Below are 23,759 nucleotides of genomic sequence, written 5' to 3'. Positions count from 1 at the left end.
AGGAGGTCTTCTATCCACTGATTCACTCTGCCAGATGGCCACAATGGCCAGAGCTGCACCGATCTGAAGCCAGGATTCAGGAGCTTCCTCCAGGCCTCCCACATGGGTGCAGGGGCCCAAGGACTTGGGCCATCTACTACTTTCCCAGGCCATAGCAGAGAGCTGGATTGGAGTGGAGCAGCTGGGACTCAAACCAGTGCCCATATGGGATGCCAGCACTGCAGGCAGTGGCTTTACCTGCTGCGCCACAGTGCTGGCCCCAAATCCGTATTGTTTTAAGAGTTGAATGCAATTTGATTAAGAAAATATGATTCAAGATATGAATCACAAAATATAATTCATAAGGATTTTTTAAAAAGATTTATTTGTTTGAAAGGCAGAGTGACAGAAGGGGGACAAAAGATCTTCCATCCCTCGATTCACTCCCCAAATGCCCAAAACAGTTAGGCCAGGATGAAGCCAGAAGCTAGGAACTACATCCGGGTCCCCCATGTGGGTGTGGGAATACAAGTGCTTGAGCTGTCTTCCACTGCTGCCCAGGTGCATTAGCAGGAAGTTGGTTCAGAAGCTGGATATAGCTGGTCCTGGAACCAGGCTCTCCGGTATGGGATGCAGGCATCTCAAGCAGTGGCTTAACCTACTTGGCGAAATGCCCACCCCAAAATAGTAGCATTTTTAGGCGATTTGTTATCTAACAGTATTTTTACCTCAGCTAAAGTGTAGATTTTATTGTTGTTACATATTTAAGTTATTTGTGTCCTGTATTATTCACAAGTCGTCTTCGGGGCAAGTGTTTGGCCTAGAGGTTAACGCTCCAGTTAAGATGCCCACACCCCACAATGGAGCACCCGAGTTCTAGCTCCACTCATGAATCCAGCTTCCTGCTAATGCAGCAGCTGGAGGCAGTGGTGATAGTTCAAGTGGTTGGGTCCCTGCCACCCATGTGGGGGACCTGGATTGAGTTATTGCCTCCCAACTTCTGCCCGCCCTAGCTGTTTGGAGAGTGAACAAGCAGATGTGAGCTCGCGCTCTCTCACTGCCTCTCAAATAAATTTTTTTAAATCTTCTTCAAAATTGTGAACTTGTACCTTGGCACAGTTTTAAAATTTAAAACATTAGCCTTGTGCCACAGCTCACTAGGCTAATCCTCCGCCTGCGGTGCTGGCACCCCGGGTTCTAGTCCTGGTTGGGGCACTGGGTTCTGTTCCGGTTGCTCCTCTTCCAGTCCAGCTCTCTGCTGTGGCCCAGGAAGGCAGTGGAGGATGGCCCAAGTGCTTGGACCCTGCACCCGCAAGGGAGACCGGGAGGAAGCACCTGGCTCCTGGCTTCAGATCGGTACAGCGCGCTGGCCGTAGCAGCCATTTGGGGGGTGAACCAATGGAAGGAAGACCTTTCTCTCTGTCTTTCTGTCTCTCACTGTCTAACTCTGCCTTTCAAAAAAAATTTTAAAACATTACTACTTTCTACCAACACATACTTTAAGATTTTGAAAGCTACAGTTCAAATCATATATTGGATAATAGTTTCTCTAAATACCAGTTTCTATCTTCTTCCCAAAGTCATGACAAAAAAGATATACAATTTATTTAAATGGAGTACCTTTTAAAAAGCTTAAAACCACAACAAAAATAAATAATTTATAGTAATTCTTTTTTTTTTTCCTTAAAGACTGAAAACTTCCTGAAACACAAGATCCGGAGTCGACCAGACCGTTCTGAACTTGTCAGAATGCACATTTTAGAAGGTAAAGTTTTCATCTCTGCTTATGTTTCTACATTTTCTCAAGAAAAGATGTGAGAGTCTCACCATGTCCATGTATTTCTATTTTAACAACTTTTTACCCCACAGGCTGACATTCTCCAAAGTGGATAGCAGCATGAAGACCCACAGCTAAAATGTTATGTCAGATACATGGGGAAAGTCTGGTGAACTGACTCTTCCCCACCAGCCGGTACCACAGGTGCCTCTACCATACCATTCTGGAAAAAAGTTTTTGATTCAGAGGATTTCTTTACCAAGAGGGACATATGCCCTGCTCAGTAAACCATAAAGGGTACAGTAGCCACAAGTCTGACTTTAGATTTCCAGCTACTTGGATCTTGTTCCTGTCCATCTAGTACAGAACCCACATCCAACATCTTCTCTGTTGCGACTTAGGACAACAGTCTAGTTTGTTCCTACCACTCTCACAAGCTTCTCCCAGTCGCCCACTCCCCGTCACCAAATTATCCCAGTGATCTAGCCTCATTGCTTATGAGGCCTTAGATGCTGTTCCATTCTATCCTTGGCTAAACACATGGCTCAGACCAGGATGCTTTTTTCTGTCTAAAAACAGAGCATTCTTGAAAGTTAGTTCCTCCACCATAGACGGCTGAGTTACATTTTCTCTCATTGCTTGGCTATGCTAACTAATTTATTGAGCAAGACGAGGAGCTTGATCCAATGTTAGTCTTGCGTATGTTAAGGCTTGAAGAGAATTCAGAAGGAATCTGAAAACTTCTCAGACATTTAGACAGTTGTCAAGTAGAAAGAAGATTTGTTTGCTCTGGACCTACTGGTAGAATTAGGGTTGGAGTTAGTGTTAGAACTTGGTAGATATGACAAAGGATTAGACTTTTGCTGAATATAAGGAATAATATCCTAAAGGTTAGAAATGTTCAAAATGAAATCTTCAGGAGGTCATGCTGTCACCGTTGTCAGAGGGATTTGTGGCCTGGCCCACAGATGGAAACTTGCCTTCAGGGAGCTTACATTCCAGTGGCAGAGGCAGGTGATGCACTCGCACAAGTGAATTTCAGATCGGGAAAAGCTCCCTGTGGGGAATCAAGAGGCTGCTGTGAGAGAAAAGGCACAGCTGATAGGCACTAAGAAGTCTCGGGTTTGAGTTTGTACTCTAGGTCTCCAGGGGGGGGTTTCCTCTAAAAAATCTGTGATCATGTGTCTGTCCCCCTCATTCCAGGGAGGGGAGAGGTACGTGCCTTTCTCTGCTTTGGGTTGTGTTTTCAGAAGTCCACTGGACTGAAAAAGCTTTTCCAGAACTCCGGCGGGAGGGTAGAGCAGCTCCCAAGCTGTCGGGGCTAAGTGACTCTTCAGAGAAGCAAGCTCATTGGTACGGACCGGATAAATGGCTCCTTCTGTGCCTCAAAATAGGGACATTTTTGTAGCAACATTGCTGTCGGATTCAACTTCCCATCTAACTGTGACAGTCATGGCAAGCACATTTGTTCAAAAAAAATCATATTTGCTTAAAAAAAAAAAGACTTCCCAACATTTAGAAACAAATGCTGTATATGAATGAACTATAAGTGATGTTTTTAGGACATCTGTTCTGCATTGGGGTTTTTAAAATAAGAAAGAATGTGTCGCCTTTAATTTTAAAATATTAAAAACTGCCCCCTGCTGTTCTCTAACATTAACCCAATTTTGATTGGATTAAACATTTGGCAGGCAAGCGTCTAGATTATTTTCTGAATTTCAGCAGCCTAAATCTAGCTTCACCTTGTGGAGAAGAGAATGATAGAACGAGAAATGAAAACGTAGCAAAGCATCAGGCTCTTCTTACGCACTCCGGGAGTGCTTTCTTCTCAGACTTAGGCTACTGTCCCTGGGCTGATGTTCGAGGGAGGGAGAGGAGAGGAAAGCAGAAGGCCAGCCCACCTGGATCTTCACGAAAGGGTTGAAAGATCAACATAAGGCTAATGGCTAGGTGTAATTCTCTGCCATCTTCCTGTGTGATTCGAAGTGTTTTATCTCAAGATTGAGACCACAGTTGGTTATATAGGAAAATTATGAAGACAAGATGGTCACACTTTTTTTTTTTTTTTGGACAGGCAGAGTTAGACAGTGAGAGAGACAGACAGACAGAAAGGTCTTCCTTCCGTTGGTTCACCCCTCAAATGGCTGCTACGGCCAGCATGCTGCGCTGATCTGAAGCCAGGAGCCAGGCGCCTTCTCCTGGTCTCCCATGCAGGTGCAGGGCCCAAGCACTTGGGCCATCCTCCACTGCCTTCCCAGGCCACAGCAGAGAGCTGGACTGGAAGAGGAGCAACCGGAACAGAACCGGCGTCCCAACCGAGACTAGAACCCAGAGTGCTGGCGCCGCAGGCAGAGGATTAGTCTAGTGAGCCGCGGCACACTATGATATCTTACAGAAGTGTGTATTATTTCCCGATATTTCAGCCTAGGGCTAAGGCCTTCTCTTTGGGGAAAGCTTTGAAGAATGGTGTTCACATCATAAGAGTACAGAGCCATTGTACTCCTACATCTACAATTTCTGTTTAGGGTGCAATGAAAAATTTAAAGATACTTTAAAAGTAATATGAGGTTAAAAACCCTAAATCTCTGTAATTTTCTGCCACATCTTTTACAGTTGTTAATTGTCCAAATTAATTTACCAGTGATTTCTTTTCTCACCTTTGTCGAGTCTTTCCAAAGCGTAATTTGACTTAGGTTTCCAAGAAGTAACTTTTTGAAACATACCACTTTCTCAGAGCATAATTAAAGTATACATTGACAATAGCAGTCAAAACAGTTGCAGATAGTCAAGCTGGACTTTCGGCAAGTGTACGCCTCTGCTGGTAGCAGGGAAGTTGCTCCGGTGTGCTGGGGAGGAGCTTAGCAGCTGTGTCCTCCTGCCCGCAGGATGAAGAACAGCACCGGGCCCTGAGACTTATGCTGTAGGACCTTAGGCAACCAATTTTCAACTCAGAATTTGAGGGCCACACCGTATCATTATTTTTAATCAATTATAAATGCTATTTGGAATGATGGAAGAAAAGTGTTGAGTTACCAGAAATAGAGTAATTAACAGAATAAAGCGAATGAACAAGTAAGGTTATTTATAGTAGTTTCATATCTGTTGCATAAAGTAGTTTCGTTTGTGAGTGCATGAGTTAATGCCTCTGTTCAACCATTGATTACTGTGTGTATATTCCAGCAGGTTCAAGGTTACAGTGAGAAATAAGCCCCACTTCTTAATCATGGTGACTGACGCTCTGGAATGAATCCACCCACATGAACTGTAGCTCTTCCCATTGCCTTTGCAGTGCAGCCAGATCTGGAGCTGTAAACCTCATGAGCCATGGGCCGTGTCTGTCTTGTTCATTCACCCTCTTACCTAAGTGCCAGCGTTTGGCTTGCAGTCACATTAATAAGTGTTGATGTCCACGTTGCATAGGCAAGCCAAAGCTGTCCAAAACTAAGAAATACAAAGTGTGGGTTGGGGCTTTCTTCAACAGTCATTTTCTCTTTCTAGAAGTATGCTGAGATGCTCGCTTCAGCAGCACATATCCTAGAAATACGTTGAGTGCACAAATAAGTCAGACCGTTAAAATTCAGTCACTTAACCTGAAGTGGCACTATGGAATAGAAGTTGTTAATTCAAGTAATGACTACAACTATGTTTCCTCTTTTAGAAACATTTGCAGAGCCTTCCCTTCAGGCTACTCAGATGAAGTTGAAAAGAGCTCGGCTAGCTGATGATCTGAATGAAAAGATTGCTCAAAGACCTGGTCCCATGGAGCTGGTGGAGAAAAACATCCTTCCGGTAGACTCCAGTGTCAAGGAAGCAATTATAGGCAAGCCTCTAAAAATTTACTGTTTTCTGGGAGAAAGTGAACTTGGAAGTTTTAGATCACAAATCTAGTTCAAAGGCCAGTACTAATCAGGAGTCATTTTCTGGGCTAATTAGAAACTGATTAATCCTTACTGTAATTCTTGTTACTGTATGTGGTTTAAGTGTCATAAGCCTGGCATCTGCTGCCAGTTAACGGCTGCCTTGTGTTGTCTGAGGTTTAAGTCTTATATTCTGATGTCATTATCACATTTCCTGAGGGCACTGTTTAGTTTCTGTTACTTCATATTTTTGCAGAGGTTTTATTTTATTTCTGTCTTCTAGGAAAGATAAAGAAAAGTAGCTTGTTAATGTTCAGAAAGGACAAAAGCAGATAAACATAAATGCACTCATTAAAATTGGTAGTAACTGTCCATTTTATTCATTTCTATACTTGGTGACTGATGCTTCTCTTATTCATTCTGGCATAAGCTTTGACAGGAAACTTACACAGCAAGCAATTTTGAAAAGTTATTATCCTATCTTAAAAACTTCATGGTTTCCTTTAATATGAATGTAGGAAATTTGTAGTCAAGAATTGTAAGTAGTACAGTCATCTATGATTCCACTTAATCTCTGATCAGACGTGCTACCATTGCGCCACGAGGTCACTGATTCCACTTAATCTCAAAGAGATAAGCCGCAAAAGGTAAGATATCAGTCTAGCTGGGCTGCTCCTGAGGTAGGAACTCATTAGCAAGTGCCTGGTCATTGCCCCATTTTTTTTTTAACACTTGGGTAACAGGACAGAACCGAAGCAAGGTCCCCCACTTGCCTCTGGGAGCTGTATCTCCTGAATCCTAATCTGTTGAGTATCCTCCCTCCCTCTCGACCTCTACCTCTACCCTTGCTCCTTATTGGTTGAAACAGACGTGTTCTGTCCTCTAGAATGCCCCACATTCTGGGTGACTGATTCCGTCTGTGTTTCCTGAAATATCCCTTCCTATAACCAGTGGTTGGATCCAAAGGCTTGGTCTAATTCAGGTTTGTTTCTCTCCCCACCCAAACAAATTGCATCGTAGGTAGGCAGGTAGCGGCGTGTTCTTCTACTTGGAGAAGCATTATATTCTTTTGTTGTTGTTGTTTTTAGACAGCTTCTTAAATTCTTAGAGGAAACAAAGTTTCTCCTTTTTCATATCAGGTTTGGTATTCAGGGCCAACATGAGTTAAGAGTCACTTCTTTCTTTAGGCGTTGGGAAGGAGGACTACCCCCACACTCAGGGCGATTTCTCATTCGATGAAGACAGCAGCGATGCTTTGTCTCCGGACCAGCCCGCCAGCCAGGAGTCCCAGGGGTCAGCCGCTTCCCCTAGTGAGCCAAAAGCTAGCGACTCACCGTCTTCAGTGACTGCAAACACAGCTGCCCAGGTATTTCACCCCCAAACAAAAAATGTGCCTTGTTTTTTCATATACCAACATAATAGATTTGTACCAGAAGGAACATCTGAAAGTGCTGAAAAAAGAGAGTGTGTTTTTCCAGCACAAAAAGCTCATCACGGTTAGATTCTTAAATGTTAAGTATGTTCACTTTGTTGTGTAGCACATTTCCAGAACCTGCTTGGATGGCAACGTTGAAATGCTATACCCATTAGGCCGGCGCCACGGCTCAATAGGCTAATCCTCAGCCTGCAGTGCCAGCACACCGGGTTCTGGTCCGGGTCGGGGCGCCGGATTCTATCCCGGTTGCTCCTCTTCCAGTCCAGCTCTCTGCTGTGGCCCGGGAGCGCAGTGGAGGATGGCCCAAGTCCTTGAGCCCTGCACCTGCATGGGAGATCAGGAGAAGCACCTGGCTCTTGGCTTCGGATCAGCGTGGTGCGCCGGCCGCAGCGCACCGGCAGCGGCGGCCACTGGAGGGTGAACCAACAATAAAAGGAAGACCTTTCTGTCTGTCTCTCTCTCTCACTGTCCACTCTGCCAGTCAAAACAAACAAAAAAACCAACCAAACAAACAAAAGAAATGCTATACCCATTAAACAACTCCTTTCTTCCCCCATCTACCCAGCCCCTGGCAGCTATCATTCTATTTTCTGTCAATTGGAGTATTCTAGGTACCTCATAAAAGTAAACTCCTGGCCGGCGCCATGGCTTACTAGGCTAATCCTCCACCTTGCGGCGGCGGCACACCGGGTTCTAGTCCCGGTTGGGGCGCCGGATTCTGTCCCGGTTGCCCCCTTTGCCCCTCTTCCAGGCCAGCTCTCTGCTGTGGCCAGGGAGTGCAGTGGAGGATGGCCGAAGTCCTTGGGCCCTGCACCCCATGGGAGACCAGAAGAAGCACCTGGCTCCCGCCTTCGGATCAGCGCAGTGCGCCAGCCGCAGCGCACCGCCCGCGGTGGCCATTGGAGAGTGAACCAACGGCAAAGGAAGACTTTTCTCTCTGTCTCTCTCTCACTGTCCACTCTGCCTGTCAAAAAAAAAAAAAAAAGTGAACTCCTATCATATTTGTCTTCTTATGACTGGCTTATGTCCTTTAGCATGATGTCCTTATGTTGTAGCATGTGACAGGAATCTTTTCCTTTTTAAGACTGAACAGTATTTCGTTTTATATTCTAAAATAACACATCTTGTTTATTCATCCACTGATGGACACTTGCGTTGCTGCCAAACCTCTTGGCTGTTGTGAATAATGGTTCTATGAACAAGGGTGTGCAAACAACTCTTCAGGACCTTGCTTTCAGTTCTTGTAGATATACATCCAGAAGTGACATAAATATGCTATTTCTATTTCAAATTTGTTTTCCTTTTTTAAGTTTATTTTACTTTTTTGAAAGGCAGAATTTCAGGGAGAAAGGAGAGAGCTCTTCCATCCACTAATTCACTCCCCAAATAAGCGCAGTGGCTAGGGCTGTGCCAGGCCAAAGCCAGGAGCCAGCAATGTATTCCTTGGCTCCCACGTGGGTACACAGGCCCAAGCACTTGGGCTTTCTTCTGCTGCTTTGCCAATCTCATTAGGGGGAGCAAGATCGGAAGTGGAGCAGCTAGGACTCAAACTGGCACCCACATGGGATGCCAGCATTCCAGGCGGTAGCTTTACCGGCTACACCACAGCACCGGCCCCTCTAATTTGCTTTCTGTAGCACTTGCACCATTTTATGGTGCTACCAACAGTGAAAATGTGTTCCAGTTTCCCCATATCCTTGCCAACAACTGTTCTTTTCTTTTTTTTTTTTTTTTTTAAGATTTATTTATTTATTTGAAAGAGAGGAGAGGCAGAGGGAGTGAGTGAGAGAAAGAGGTCTTCCATCTGATGATTCCCTCTCCAATTGGCCGCAACGGCCAGAGCTGCGCCAATCCGAAGCCAGGAGCCAGGAGCTTCTTCCGGGTCTCCCACGCGGGTGCAGGGGTCCAAGGACTTGAGCCATCTTCCACTGCTTTCCCAGGCCATAGCAGAGAATTGGCTTGGAAGTGGAGCAGCCAGGTCTCGCACCGGCGCCCATATGGGATGCCGGGCGCTTCGGGCCAGGGCGTTAACCCACTGTGCCACAGCGCCGGCCCCCATACTAACTGTTCTAATAAGTGTGAGGTGCTATCTCATTGTGACTGAGATATTCATCTCTGTAGTGGTCCGTGATGGTGAGCACCTGTATGTAGGATCAGTGGAGATAATCTGTCTGTTCAAGTCCTTTGCCTATTTTGTAATCAGATTATTTTTGTTGTAGAAGTCCTTTATATATTGTGTATGTTAACCCTTACCAGACACATGGTTTATATGATATGAAATATCTCATATTTATTTTATACAATATAAATTTCTTCCATCCTAAGGATTGTCTTTTTAGTCTTGATTTTGTCCTTTTGATACACAGTTTTTAAGTTTGATATTGTCCTGATTGTTTTTTTGTTTTATTGCCTGTGATGTTGTTGTCATATCAAAAGAAATCATTTATGAATCCAGTGTCACAAGGCTTTTCTTCTATGTTTTCTTCTAGGAGTTTTTTTTTTTTTCAAGATTTGTTTATTTATTTGAAAGTCAGAGTTACACAGAGAGAAGGAGAGGCAGAGGCAGAGAGAGAGAGAGATCTTCCATCTGCTGGTTCACTCCCCAATTGGCTGCAATGGCTGGAGCTGTGCCGATCTGAAGCCAGAAGCCAGGAGCTTCTTCCAGGCCTCCTACGTGGGTGCAGAGACCCAAGGACTTCGGCTATCTTTTACTGCTTTCCTAGGCCATAGCAGAGAGCTGGATTGGAAGTGGAGCAGCCGGGTCTCGAACTGGCGTCCACATGGGATGCCGGCACTGCGGGCAGCAGCTTAACCTGCTCTGCCACAGCATCTGCCCCATTCTTCTAGGAATTTTATGGTTTGGGGTCGTACGTTTAGATGTTTAATCTATTTTTAGCTGATTTTTTTTTTTTTATTTGAAAGAGAGAGGGAGAGAGGTTCCACCTGCTGATTCCACTCCCCAGCCAGCCAAAACGGCCAGAACCGCACCGATCCAAAGCCAGGAGCCAGGAGCTTTTTCCAGATCTCCCACACCCCACACAAGTATGGGGGCTCAAGGACTTGGGCCATCTTCTACTGCTTTCCCAGGCCATAGCAGAGAGCTGGATCGGAAGAGGAGCAGCAGGGACTAGAACCGGTGCCCATATGGGATGCAGGCGCTTCAGGCCAGGGCGTTAACCTGCTGCGCCACAGCGCCGGCCCCAGCTGACTTTTGTATATAGTATTACGTAACACATCTTTTTTTTTTTTTTTTTTTTTTTTGTATATAGATATCCAGTTTCAACTGGATGTTTGTTGAAGAGATTGTCCTTTCCCCATCGATTGGTTTTGGTACCCTGTTGAAGAACATACGATCATAAACCTAAGGGTTAATTTCTGCTCTTGCCATTGGTTTGTACATCTGCTTTTTGCCAGTACCATATTGTTTCAATTACTATAGCTCTGCAGTAAAATGTGAGAATTATAACTTTGTTGTTCTTTTTCAAAACTGTTCCGGCTACTCAGTTGCTTGAGACTCAGTATGAATTCTAGTATAGGTTTTGAGATTCCATATGAATGTTAGTATAGATTTTTCTATTTCTGTAACAAATGACACAGAAAAAATTATCTTTATAGAGCATATAATAATAGAATAATTCTGTATATAACTTTTATACTTTAATAATTACTAAATAGCTTTTTTTAAACTATTTATTTATTTATTTATTTGAAAAGCAGAAAGAGACACAGGGAGATCTTCCATCCACTGGCTCACTCTCCAAATAACCACAACACCCAGGGCTGGACCAGGCTGAAGCCAGGAGCCAGGAGCTCCTTTCGGGTCTCCCACATGGATGCAGGGGCCCAAGTACCTGGGCCATCTTCTGCTGTTTTTCCCAGGCACATTAGCAGGGAGCTAGGTATCAGAAGCAGAGAAGCCGGGATACATACTAGCGCCCATGTGGGGTGCCAGCCCTGCAGGTGGGGACTGCAGCACCAGCCCCTAAATAGCTTTCTTAATAAATATACACCTGGATAATTTTTAATGACTAGAAGTTGTTTCCCATTTTTACTCCCATACATATATAAGACCCCTGTTGTATTCTCACATACTTACTCTATCCTGGTTTTTTAATACATATATGTTGGGAACTTGTCTAACTATTTCTTTGGATAAATTACTAGGTATGGAAATGGACTTGTTAGGCAAAATACAGGCACTTTACTGCCTTCCAGGAACATAATACAGGTTTCCATAATCACTTTGTTTTTACTACAAGTCCGAGGGTATTTCAAGTTCATGGAGGGGCCAGCATTGTGGTATAGTTAAACCACCACTTACAACACCGGCATCTTGCATTAGAGTGCCACTTTAAGTTCTGGCTACTCTACTTCCAATCTACCTTCTTGCTAATGCATCTGGGAAAACAAAGGAAGATGCCTCAAGTACTTAGGCCCCTACCACCCATGTGGGAGACCAGGATGGAGTTCCTGGCTCCTGCCTTCAGCCTGGCCCAGCCTCCATGTGTTGTGGCAATTTGAGGTGTAAACCAGCCAGTAGAAGATCTCTCCCCTGTCTGTCCTTTTGTCTGTCAGTCTGCCTTTCAAGTAAATAAATAAATCTTTCTTAGGAAGAGTTCATGGGAAAATGGAACTGAATTTATTTATTTATTCATTTATTTGTTTGTTTATTTATTTAAAAGGTGGAGTTACAGAGAGAGAGAGATCTTCCATCCCCTGGTATATTCCCCAAATGGCTGCAGCAGCCAGAGCTGAGTCAGACAGAAGCTAGGGGTGAGTGAGCATTCAATCTAGCAACGAAGACACCTACATCCCATATGTGGCTCCAGCTTCCTGCAAGTACAAAGCCTGGTGAGCAGCAGTGAGGACTCAAGTAACTGGGCTCCTTGCCACCTACGTCGGAAACCGGGATTGAGTTTCTGGCTTCCGACTTCAGGTAGCTCAGTCTCTTGACATTGCTTGGGGTGAACCACTGGATGGAAGATATCTCTGTATCTCTGTCTCTGCCTCAATGTCTCTTTGCCTCACAAATAAATGAGTTCATTTTGGTGCAAAAAAATTTTAAATCCATGGGATTATATTCAAAAAGTACATGGAAAATGTGTATTATGAAAAAAAATACATAAAACTTTTAGCACCTAAATAAACTTTTAAAAATATTTATATATTTGAAAGGCAGAATTACAAAGAGAATGAGGGAGAAACAGAGCTCTTCCATCCACTGGTTCACCTCCCAGATGGCCACAACAACCATTGATCTGGGACAGGCCAACGCCAGGAGCCAGTAACTTCATCTGGGTCTCTCACAAGGATGGTAGGGGCCCAATATTTGGACCATCCTCTGCTGCCTTCCCAGGCACATCAGCAGAAAGCTGGGTCAGAGCAGAGTACCCAGGTCTCAAACCGGCATTCCAGTATGGGATGCTGACATTGAAAGCCGTGGCTTGACCCAGTGTACCACAACACCAGCCCCCAAAATAAACTTTGACTTCTATTTTCCTGTGAACTTTCTGAACTACCTTCTTAGGTAGTATTATTACAGTAAGCATTGGCGATTTGAATGTTTTGGTTATTGGTGAGGCTGAATTCACTTGTTCAAGAAATATTTATTGAACATCTATTTTATATAAGATTGGGTATTGAGAATCTAATACATACAAAGGAATCAAATATTTATTATTGCAGTAGAAATTCACACTGCCTATATTTAATGGGTGTTCATGTTTGTGTACTACATATACTTTTTAAATTTCTCCTTACAACATTTTGCCTTACCAAAATCTTAATAGTACCTGGGTCCGAAAAAGTCCTTGGAAAATGCATGTTATCTTTTTAATTCCATTATCTATGAGCTTTTTGAAGCCCCCTCGTATTACTTTAAAGTCAAAACTATTGAGCTACCTAGTGGGAGTGGGTCAAGTTCAGCAGAAAATATTCTTTTTCTAAGCCTAGCATCGAAATTTTTGAGTTGGAAACGAATCTAGCAGTTAGCTGCATTACCCCTTGCATAAGAGGTACCTGGCTCACCAAGGTATGACAACTTGGGATTAAAAATAGTTTCTTATAGCATTTGTTCTCAGTCATGAACATATGTGTTATAAACTCAATTGTTAGCATTATTTTCTTCATTGTATTCATCATCATAATCTGAAATAAGTTTATTTGTTGTCTCTATGCCTCCAACTAAGATGTATACCTAGGAAAAGAAGGACTTTGGCTGTTAGAGAACAAGAGCCACTTTGGAGAGAGCAAGACTTCAACATCTAGCACAGGGCTTGGTTGCAGAAAGGTGCTCAGTACATGCTGAACTGAATGAAACACCATGAAAGCAGATGGACAGAGTGCCAGAGGAGCTGGGTGAAGCTGATCCTGCTTCCCTTTGAGAACAGAGCCTCTACAGCTTATCCGCGCTGGTGTGGGTGGCTATAGGCCAGATTACCCTGTCAGTGTTCACAGGGGAGGAGTGACTGTGGCCTCAACCTGCCTGCCAGAAGGCTAAGGCTAAGTGACCAGCCCCCAGTCTAGTCTGAGCAGAGAAAGGAAGAGCAGGCCCTACTGTGTTCTCACATATTTGCTGCACCCTGGTTTGAGCTTTAAAAATAAGGCTAACAAGAATGTCAAATATGCAACTGAACCCCATTTAAAAACAGCTCCACTTATCCATTTGAGTTGTTTGGTCTGTGCTTCTGTCTGAGTAGGTCAGGATGTCAGATAGCTATTAGCATGGACTTAGCTTTCAAAAACATAGAATGTTTGTCACCTCAATCATCTACCATTTAATGGCTTTGAGACAGTTCCACCTGTGTATGAGGTTATTATTCTTTCCTTATATTACTTGGAATATTATGGCTTTTAATTTGCTCTTAAAACTTAGTCTTCAGCTAAGTTGGATTTTTGTTTCTCTGTCTCCCACATGGGTGGCAGGGACTGAATCACGTGAACCATATGCTGTTTCCCAAGGTCTGCGTCAGCAGGGAGCTGAAATCAGGAGCACAGCTGGGCCTGGAACCCGGGCACTTAGATATGAGATGCCAGGGTCACAAAGTGGCATCTTAACAATTAGGCCAAAATGCTCACCCCTCCAGCTGAGTTTGTAAGTGAGAAACTTTAGCCAGAGGCACTCCCCTTCCCACCCAGTAGACCAACGTGCCAGAATCCCTTAAAGGAAAATCAAAATAGCAGTGTTTCTTAGAGAGCAAATGTGGTCTGGTTATTGCCAGTACAGCACACAGGAAGCTTTGGGTCACCCCTGAACTTAGGCGTTAGCTTCCAGTCACACATTCAGTATGGCAGCAGCATCGGTTCTGCCTGCCATCAGCAGACCATTGAGTGCCGTCAGCAAGACTGATGTGAAGAGACCCGGTGGAGAGAATGTTCACAATCAAGAAAAAGAAGCTTGAGTGGGGGATGGCTCTCCTGGCCTCTGTTCCTGGAGACCTCTTTCGCTTGTGTGTCTTTTTTTTTTTTCCTTTAATTTTTTTTTTTTTTTTTTTTTTTTTTGACAGGCAGAGTGGACAGTGAGAGAGACAGAGAGAAAGGTCTTCCTTTGCCGTTGGTTCACCCTCCAATGGCCGCCGCGGCCGGCGCACCACGCTGATCCGATGGCAGGAGCCAGGAGCCAGGTGCTTTTCCTGGTCTCCCATGGGGTGCAGGGCCCAAGCACCTGGGCCATCCTCCACTGCACTCCCTGGCCACAGCAGAGGGCTGGCCTGGAAGAGGGGCAACCGGGACAGAATCCGGCGCCCTGACGGGGACTAGAACCCGGTGTGCCGGCGCCGCTAGGTGGAGGATTAGCCTAGTGAGCCGCGGCGCCGGCCCTTGTGTGTCTTTTATACATTCCCTTGTATTTGCAGAGTCTGACAAAAATCCTTGTTTTACTTTTTCTTGGATAATTACAGAGGCAGATCCCCAATAACTATGCTACATTCAGGTCAACAGAGGTTATCCTTAAGGAGGACTGGAAGTATGCCCTAAGTGTTTTGTTTTGGTTTTGTTATTTTAATCAACTTACAGAGGTAAATTTTTTTATGCTGATGAAGTCTTGGGGACTTTTGTGACATCTACAAGTGATAATTAGGTTTCGTTTTGGCACATTTTGTGCTTTTCACTGTTTATAGAATTTGTCCAAGCATTTCACTTGAAAGTGTGTGTGTGTGTGTGTGTATTTATATGTAAAATATATTTCTCTACCTCGATAGATTCACTTTCACATTTGTAGCTCAAGGGGAAAGGCTTCTCTTTAGACATCAAGATCATAGAGGGCAAGGAGTTTGCCTCACTTTATCTTAGCAAGCTCATACCAAACACACAGGTCCAACACACAGCAAGCATTTATTGTTAACAAACAGGGCCGGCACCATGGCTCTCTAGGCTATTGTTAACAAACAAGAGGTCCTAGAGGATTATTTCTGCAATTTATGTTTTCCTGCTGTAGCATTACCATCATGACTCTCAAAGATGATCTCATCACTGTTTATTAAAACAGTCCCTATAAAGCAAAGATAAATGTAAGAGCAACATAAATGTCTTTGAATATTCTTTGACATTCTCAACTTTTGATTGTTAAAATATAACTTCATTGTAGGAATTTGACAGTGAAGTTAGTTACCTAGTGAAGGTTGTGTGTGTTTGTGTTCAGATAGTTTGATTTCCAGTACATGTGGACTAGTCCTCTTGTAAAAATGATGAAAGGAGCACCACATCGCCACTTGGCTTCTGGCTTGTCACAGCCGAGGAACAGGTCCACAGATGCTACCTAAAAGGCCCTGCCGTAGATTGCACTGGGCTTCCTCTTTACTGGAGCCATGTGTTTTCACAGGTCGATTAATCACGTTGTGCTTTGTGGTTAATCTTATGGATTATGCACATTTCTCAAAATTTCCCTGTCCGTTTTTTATCCAGGGCCTGATATGGGCTAAGTGCAAGGGATTTGCTTTAGGTTCTTTCAAAGTTAGACTCCAGATTTCTGTATGCCTTGCTTTATTCTAAAATATTTTAGCACATATAATATCCTTAATTCTTTTTCAAAACAGAATTAATTCTTTTTTAAACCAGAAGATTAAGTCATACAGAAAAATATTCAAATATGAGAAACAGTCTCTACCACCAAAAAAAAAAAACAACTAGCTTGTAACATGCAGGTAAAGAACAGATTTTTCAGACATTTCTCTCATAATCCCATAGCTAAAATGCTAATGATCTCACAATGCAAGAAAATTCTTGTTTGAAATGTGTATTTCTGTGTGGTCTGTAAAAGACTAAAACTGTTTATCCTTGGATCTCTCGCTTGTCTTTTCAATTCTGATCAAAGTACAGCTGGAACAGAATTTACCAAAATATTACTGGAACACATCATAAATCGGAGCTCCATTTATTTTGTTTGTGCTGAAGCAATTCTTGAACAATGGAAAGCTGTTGAAAATTAAGAACAGCTAGCATATGTGTGCACCAGACATTGTTCCTTTGAGTTTGAAGACTGTCTTCTTTTAGTAATCTCTTAAGCCATTTTAGTCAGTCATTCACTATAAATGCTCATAGGTTTAACAAAGGGTAATCTTTCAGAATTTGAGTTCATTTTCAAAAGACCTGGTCAGTCAGCTACTCTGTTTTTTAAAAAGGACAAGCTTAGGAGACTTTGGTCAACTGTTTTTTACTTATTGTATTGAGTCAGGTATAGGACCTTTTGCCATATAGAAACCTGAAGTTTAAGGCAGTGTCTTGTAAGCCATATACACATATATCAAATAATGAAAATTAAACTTACATTACAAATACTTGTACATAAAGGCCTGATCAGGCATCAAGGACAGCGCTGTAATTTCTGTTGCTGCTCCTTCGATTATGCTTTATATAACTTGGATGTCAAGAGGACTCCACCACAGCGTTAGTACTTAGATTCTGAGTTGGTTCCCAGCCTTAATTGTGAAGGTGTGTTCTATCCCAGTTCTGAACTCAGCTTCTATGACTGATAGCAAAGTTCATGAAACAGAGCATTATGCAGAATGAGCCTTGCCTGTTTATTTGAAAATATAAATGTTTATCGAATGTTATTGAGATGATGATAGAATTAATGGCCAATATTTACTGAGCACTCATTGTGGACCAGGCACTGAGCTACTTGCTTTACACGTTTAATTTAGGAATAGATGCCATGTAAAAGGAACATCTTGAGCTAGAGACCTGTTCTCATTAGGCCAACAGTTTGAGATTATTCTTAAGATTATTTTATAATGCATTACCTTTTGTCATCCTGTTAACACACATACTAGTTGTCCCTAGGAATCTTAACACATACATAACATTCTCTCCAATCATAAAAGTATCCTCAAGTATCACAACTCACTTACCAAAAATGAATAGCAATTCTAATACTTATTATTCTCCCACATCCTGACCCATAATGGTAACTTGTGAGTCAGCAACATGGTCATACCAAACTTGAAATAGACATTCTGCTTAATTTTGGAGAGTATAATATAATACATGACAGCTTTGTAAAGTGGACTGAATTTAAGATATGGGGACATCAGTTCTGAATTTTCCAAAGTCCACAGGATTAATGAAATTTTTGTGTTGATTCATACATGAAGTTACCACCCAAATAGTAGAATTATGGTGATACTCTGGCTAATTACCTTTTTACTGTGTGGCATTAATCCAATTGTAATATTATATGAATTGGAAGTACTAAATAGATTAACATATTGAGATTTTATGCATGTTTCACATACTAAAGACTGTCTCCCAAGTGATAGAAAATCTCATTTTAAAGGACAACCCATGTCAACAACATAGCGGAATAGGAAGGTCCAGGCTCTCGTTATCCATGGAAGCATTAAATAAACTTCTGACTGACTAAAATAACTTGGTGGAAGCTCTGGAAACCAGTCGGGGATCTGTGCCAGCCAGGCAAATGCGCAATCAAGAGAAAAGTCACAATCAGAAAGAAACTTTCATGATGGTTTTACTCGCCCTTGCCCACTCCCTCCCCAGCACAGCTCAGTTGAGAGATGGCAGCAGCCCAATTCCCCATTCCCTCCCTCAAAAGAAAAGGAGCAGAACTTGTGTACCATGGTCTGACCTATCTGTGGGCTGCCCGAGAGACTGGCTGTTCTCTCTCTCGACTAGGAACTCAGACAAGAAACAGCAGCACAGTTCGGATCTCAGGTGACAGAAGACAGTAGGCAGTGGTAGCCAGAGCCACCATGCATGAGGACTGCAGGGGGACTAATTTGGGGCAGCAGGTGGGGGTGAGGGGGAGCATACCAAAAGAATTGAAGCCAGAAGTTAAAACATATTCTTTACCCCTAGAAGCGTGATTCACAGTAGCCAAAATCTGAAAGCAACCCAAGTGTCCACAGACAGATGAGTGTATAAACAAAATGTGCTATATGTGTACAAAGGGGTATTATTCAGCCTTAAGGAAGGAAACTGCTTTGTGGTCCAACAAGAATGAACCTTGAACATTATGCTGAGTAAATAAGCTAATCACAAAAGGATAAATACCGTGTGATTCCACTTAGTTGAGACAATTTGAGTAGGTAATATGGAGACAGAATAGAATCGTGGTTGCCAGGGACTTGGGAGAAGGAAGGAACCGGGAGCTATTGTTTAATGGTGATGACGCTGCATTTGGGAGCAGGAAAAAGTCTGGAGATGGCAGTGGATGGCTGCAAAACAGTGCATACATACTTGGCCCACATCCTTAAAGATGATAAATTGTATACATTTCTTACTATAGTTAAACCTGGTACATATTTTTTTAAAGATCTGTTTATTTGAAAGGCAGAGACAAAGAGAGATGAGGCAGAGAGAGAGAGAGACAGAGACAGAGAGGGCTTCCATCCACAGGTTCACTCCTCAGAATGGCTGCAGCGGCCGGAGCTGCACTGATATTCTGCTCTCACAGGCCATAGCAGAGACCCGGTTTGGAAGTGGAGCAGCTGGGACTCGAACCAGTGCCCATATGGGATGCCGGCACTGCAGGCAGCTTTACCTGCTATGCCACAGCACCGACCCCAGTAGTACACATTTTAAAGCAGGATACATCTGTATCCTCGCCACCAGTGAGGCAGTCAAGTACCAACTGAATATCCACCAGATTCCATGCCAGTAAATTAATATTCAGCCGCTTACTTTAACAATAAAATGCTTATAGTTTTGTGGGTTTTTTAAAGATTTATTTATTTATTTATTTGGAAGGCAGAGTTACAGAGAGGCAGAGGCAGAGATAGAGACAGAGAAGTCTTCCATCCACTGGTTCACTACCCAAATGCCCACAATAGCCAGAGCTAAGCCGATCTGAAGCCAGGAGCCTGGACCTTCTTTCAGGTCTCTCATGTGTGTACAAAGGCCCAGGGACTTGGGCCACCCTCCACTGCTTTCCCAGGCCATAGCAGAGAGCAGGATTGGAAGTGGAACAGCCCGGACTCGAACCAGTGCCCATATGGGATGCCAGCACTGCAGGTGGCAGCTTTACCCACTACACCACAGCGCCAGCTCCTATAGTTATGCTTTGCAAGGAACAAATGGTCAGTGCTAGGTGATATAACAAAATTGGAATATTACATAAAATACCCATCTGTGAAATGTATAAAATATATTTTAGTTTGTATTCAACTCATTCATTGTTCAGTGTATTTGAGGATTAGGATATGGGAACAATATTTTTTTAAATAATTGCATTTTGAATTTCCTATTTGCTTATTACCATCTTAATTAAGAACTCTATTGCATCCTAAATTTAAAACATTTATTGCACATTTAAGAGCCACAATACCAAAAAAGTTTTGTTTTTTAATATTTAGTTTCTATCCCTCAGGATTGTTTAAAGAAATTTTAGTCTAAAAGAGGAACTTACTGGAGAACAAAAATTAGTGATTGGTGAGTGGGCCGCATTCTGCAGAGAGCCAGAACAGCCTCTGAAACGTGAACCTCTCATCAGCCCAGAATTCGCACTTCTATTTTTTTTCTATCACAGCAGAACTTTCTGACAACAATTTCCATTAAGGAAAAGATCAGTCTCTCAGATTGAAATTGTCTTCTTTTGAGTGTTACTTAAAGTATAAGTATCTATCATTAAACAAGGGTTTTCTTTATGGTGTTACAATTAAAGAATTGGCAATTGTGAGAACTATAATCTGAAGTGGGAACAGTTGTCAGATCCAGTAAGAAACAAGAAAGCTTGTGGCACTTCTGCTTCTTTGGGGAAATGATTTTGGACCATTTTGAAATTAAATTTTCATAGCATATAATGTGAACTTAGTTCTTGGTGGCAATTTTGGCATATTTATGTAGTATTCTTGTAAAGAGTTTAACATATTGCTCAATTTATGTATGTCTGTATCCCATATGACATAAGCACCCTTTTAGTTCTTTTTAGAATACTATAATTTCAGAATTACCAATATTTAGATTCTTTGGGTAACTTTAATCAGTAGGAGTATAATACTCAGATATGATTTTAGTGGGATTTCTTGATATGTTTTTGGGTTGGTTCTTTCTAAAGCATATATTAAAAGTTTGACAAAATACAGAGAGGAGTTTATATATTTATTTTTTAATCAGAATTTATCTTCAGATTAGGTAGCGATAACAATCACTGTGTTTCTGTTGGGTTGTGCTGGAGTCTGGGCTCTTCTAGGTAGCAAAATTGCACTGAAACACTAGGAAAGCTATTAAGATGGGAGTATCTGTAACCAACGCTAAGTCAGGAAGGCACGAAATACCATCAAAACATTTTCAAAACTATTGCAATTGATGCCACATGCATGCTTCTGGGTTATTTTTTCATACAATTAACACATTCTCAAATTCATCCGGTCCATGAAGACTGGACTGTAAAATAGCTCGCCAGGTCAGTAGACTTTCTCTGAAAGGAAGTATGCGTGTGGTTCACATTCAGACGTTTGATTCCACTTCACATACCAGTTGTACAGTAGCCAAGGACTGGTTTTCCCTGCTGTAAAAATTGACCCTAATAAGTCACTGAAGGTGAAAGAAAAACAGCATGAAACCGTGTACTGTGTATTAGTCTGTTTTCTGTTGCTGTAACAAGCTGAGCGCTTGAAGAGAGCCTTATTTAACTCACAGTTTTGGGGGCTGAAAGTCAAGTATCAGGCAGCTCCGTGTGTTCGGCCTTCAGTGAGCATCCCATCGTGGCAGATAACTGGGCAGGGCCATGTCTGGAAAGATCACGTGGTGAGACAGGAAGCCGGGGCTCTCAGGAGCGAACTGCATCAACCCCTTCCCAGTGACCTCATTACCTCCCCTGAGGTCCCACCCTGTGAAGTTCACCACGTTTGCCTCATCTCAGCACTCCACACCGGGGACACGCGGACAACAGAGAACCTTTGGGAGATACCACGCCCAGTTGTAGTGTCCTGCAGAGGCGGATCACTAGCCAGCATCTCACCACAAGCTGGCTGTGTGAGGGCCAAAGTCCGGCTGGAATGCAGTGCTGTCTCTTGAACGAGGCCTTTCCTGCCATTTCTGTCAGAAATGGAATTGAGGATAGCCATCTTCACAAAGTTGAGTCTTTTTTACGGCCAGTACTTAACAAGTAACTACTCCACAGCTGGATCCATGGCAGCGAGGCTTCAGAAGCATGCTGATGTGGGCGTGCACCGTTAATTGCACAACACAGTCTCAGCCATCTTGAGACTGGAACCTTGCATGAGTAAGGCCCCAGGAATGTCCATTCATCAATTAAGCAAGTATTTATTGAGTGACTGGTATGCGCCAAGCTTCATATTTCTTGCCGCTGATAGCCCTCTGAGTCCTCAGACCATTCATCTTAAAGAAGAATAATGAAGTTTGCTATTTTAAAACTCAAATACTTCAATAAGGGAAAAGATCTTGGTCATTCGTGTAATGAATTTGAGAGTTTTTTGGGAAAGTGGAAGTGATAAAGGCAGGTGTTTTTCCTTAAGATAAAGCTGGTAATAAGTCCACATAATAATCAATAGACAGCATTTTTCTAATTTATTATAATAGTGTTATCTCTTTCCCAGAAATGAATACTTGGAATCTGTTTAAAGTAGATCATTAGTGAGGACTGATAAAACCTAGCAAGGCCTTCTGTAGCTTCCTTTGTTAATATATGACTCCAATTTGAATTTCAGTCCTTCTTCATTTGGGCCTAGGCAATAAAATTCCTTCTTGTCTCAAGTGAGATGGCATTGCCCGTGCAACAGTCAGTCTTCCCAGAATATAGCCTTCAGCTCCCCTCCTGTTGGAAGCAGTAAGAGATGAGGTGAATGAGAGTGCATAAGCCGTGAAGCCCACAGAAGGACCGGGTGGGCAGGGGAGCTGCCTGGCTACAGGTCTGGGGGCGGCAGGGAGGATTTGCAGCTCTCCATCCAAGGCTGACCCTCACGTTTGAATCAGCCAGGATTAGAGTGAGCTGTCAGCAAGAAAGCCTTTAAACACCATGTATTATGTTGATCAATTTTATGAGACTTTTTCCTGCCAAGAAAAAATGGAAAATGGCAATCCTGAACATTTTTCTGAGAAAACACTGCGGTTTGCCAGTCTCACCGTTTTTAGCTGTAGCTGGCCATTGCTGTTGGGGCAGAGACTAAATAATTGGTCCCACAGCAGTGAAGTATGTTATTCTGCCATCTGGGTCTGGGACATACAGTAAGTTCTTTTGTTTCTTTTCTAGTGGACTTTTTAAAAAATAGGGTCACTTCTTCGTAATTCATATTTTTGTGTTTCTGCAATCATTGATTTCACTGCTTTTTCCACCAGTTTACTGCAGTGTCCCCAGCAGTTCCTGAATTCTTGAAGACTCCTCCGACTGTGGATCAGCCTTCCACAAGGTCCACAGCTGCCGTCCTCCCCACGAACACTGTGTCCTCAGCAAAGCCTGGCCCAGCACTGGTCAAGGTGGGTACCTGGGACGCGCTGGTCATGTGGCTGTACTCATGACGCCGTGGCCCACGAGTGGCAGACAGGGGCCTCTGAGTGGTGCAGCCTGCCTGTAGACCAAAGCCTTAATGAAACCATGGGAAGCCCTTGCTGGACTGGGGCCTTTATGTTTGAAACTTCAACCTTTAACAAATGACCTGGTGTCCTGCAGTCACAGAAAAACACAACATTTGATCTCTGAGGTTACTTGGAAAAGGTAATGGAAAAAGGCATTAAAAAAAAAACCTTGTGTATTTCTTCATGAGATGTATTTTTCATGAACATTTTTCAAGATACTTTGTAGGCATGGATTTCTGGACTTTTTGCACTGAAATAAACTTATTTTTTAATTCCCTTTTCCATGAACTTTTTGAAGTACCCTGCTATATGAGACGGTGATGCAGAAAGACTTCAGAAATCATTTTATCAGAAGCCCCCAAGCCCCCAAGACAGTCTCCGACGGAGTAGCCCCAGCTCACACTGGGGAGTCGTGGCTCTCCCCAGAGGTCGTTCATGGCAGCATGGCCGGGGGCTGTGTGTGCAGGGCCTAGCTCAGTGGTGTTCCAGATAGATTGCCTGCCGGGTTAAAGGTTCGAGAGAAGTGAGTATGTTGTTTTCATTTGGCAGATTTGGCCAGAGCAAGTTGGGTTTGTTGTTCAGATAAGCTTCAGACTCGTGGCACTGTTCCCCATATTTAACTTGGTCAAAATAACTCAGAATAAATCCCAAGGAAGATTAAAATTTTTAATATACAGTACATGTTTAAAGTTTTTAAAACTATATTTAGAGCTTCTAAATAAAG

General features: G+C 42.9%; 1 protein-coding gene across 31 annotated transcripts in view; it reads left to right on the top strand.

The window, feature by feature from the left end:
• The window catches only part of MRTFB (myocardin related transcription factor B), a 295,069-nt gene that overhangs the window by 241,540 nt on the left and 29,770 nt on the right, over positions 1–23,759 (top strand). For all 31 annotated transcript variants that reach the window (XM_070064809.2, XM_089321819.1, XM_089321811.1 and 28 more), the window contains 4 exons: positions 1,669–1,744; positions 5,415–5,576; positions 6,801–6,979; positions 22,799–22,936. In XM_070064809.2, the coding sequence (XP_069920910.2) occupies positions 1,669–1,744; positions 5,415–5,576; positions 6,801–6,979; positions 22,799–22,936 (555 nt within the window). The remainder of the gene's footprint in view (positions 1–1,668; positions 1,745–5,414; positions 5,577–6,800; positions 6,980–22,798; positions 22,937–23,759) is intronic.

The sequence above is a fragment of the Oryctolagus cuniculus genome, chromosome 19, assembly GCF_051225735.1.
Source record: "Oryctolagus cuniculus isolate XC-2025 breed Fujian yellow rabbit chromosome 19, ASM5122573v1, whole genome shotgun sequence".
In the NCBI taxonomy this organism is placed as follows: domain Eukaryota; kingdom Metazoa; phylum Chordata; class Mammalia; order Lagomorpha; family Leporidae; genus Oryctolagus; species Oryctolagus cuniculus.
Note: the sequence above shows the minus strand (reverse complement) of the source record. Positions and strands in the feature narration are given on the sequence as shown.